At 59.1% G+C, this 1,120-nt stretch overlaps 1 protein-coding gene across 1 annotated transcript in view; it reads right to left on the bottom strand.

Moving 5' to 3' along the window:
• APBA2 (amyloid beta precursor protein binding family A member 2) overlaps positions 1 to 1,120 on the bottom strand; it is a 37,153-nt gene that overhangs the window by 13,853 nt on the left and 22,180 nt on the right. Inside the window, exon 6 of the mRNA XM_025043523.1 lies at positions 861 to 896. Coding sequence (XP_024899291.1) covers positions 861 to 896 — 36 coding nt within the window. The remainder of the gene's footprint in view (positions 1 to 860; positions 897 to 1,120) is intronic.

Genomic DNA, 1,120 nt, shown 5'->3' with positions numbered 1-1,120 from the left:
CGGCGTGCAGACTGGGTCCCGCCGAGACGCTTTCTGCCTGCCGACCGCCCCGGACTCGGCCCGGGCTCAGCGTCCGTGGCCCCGGGCTCCCTTCTCACACTGCTTCCCTCCCCCGCAGCTGGAAGCGTCGCAGGAGGGGCTGCTGGGCCAGGAGCGAATGTCACAGGGACACGAGTGTCACTGCGAGGGAAGGGAGTGCCCAGACCGGGCCCTCTGTCCACATCCCCAGAAAATGTGTTCCAGGCGGGGCCGGCCGGACCCCTTGCTGTTTGAGGCACAAGCCAGTGCCTTCCGGCATCGGGCATCTGACATTTCCCGCATCGCAGGGCGGTTAGCAAGTGTCCGGCATTCAGTAAATGACCACGTTTACGCACAAAGGACTGAAGGTCACCCCAATGTCTGAGAGTCGGCCCCCGCTCCGGAAGCTTCTCAACAGCGAAAGCATCTCATGGGCGAACTGAACCTCTCATCAAGCAGACTTAGTAAATTAAACTTAATGAGTCTTTAAATATCAGAACAACTTAATTAATTCTCCACAGGAGGCCTAGGCACTAAATGCGTCTCGTGGCCACATCAAATGTCACATTTAAAAACATCGATGTAAACAGTAACATCGCAGCGTTTTAGCGCGTTCTGGCCAGACAGGCTCTAAAAAAATATACAAAAAGAGTCACGAATAAACGCTTCTTCTGCAAGCGGGCGGGTAAGACATGAGAAGCGACTGTGGTTTCGTTCAAAAGTCTAGCATGAGAAGAGGAAAACCCATTTGTCACACGCTCTGTGCTCCTAGGGGAGTCCCCTGCCCCACCCCTGCCCAAGAGCACCCCAGACACACGAGGAGACCCCGCCCCCCTACACACCGCCTTTTTCTTGATTTTGGCCGCCTTCTGCATCCTCTGAGCAGCGTGTAAGAGAAAAGAGAGCCAGGTGGGTGGGCGCGGAGGAAGCGGCCGTGGCGGCTACTTCGGTCCACGCCCCGGGGCTCAGAGCTCGTGCCCAGGGGACAGGCGGGCAGCCGGCACCTCTGTGGGCCACGTGCATCTGCCGAGGGCTGGACGCTCGTGACAACCAGCCGGTCCACGAGGGCGAGACCGAGGCCGGGAGGCGCGGTCGGGGGCAG

The sequence above is a fragment of the Pteropus alecto genome, unplaced genomic scaffold (genome assembly GCF_000325575.1).
Source record: "Pteropus alecto unplaced genomic scaffold, ASM32557v1 scaffold102, whole genome shotgun sequence".
Lineage (NCBI taxonomy): Eukaryota > Metazoa > Chordata > Mammalia > Chiroptera > Pteropodidae > Pteropus > Pteropus alecto.
The sequence above is the reverse complement of the archived record's forward strand: the minus strand, read 5'-3'. Positions and strand labels throughout refer to the sequence as shown.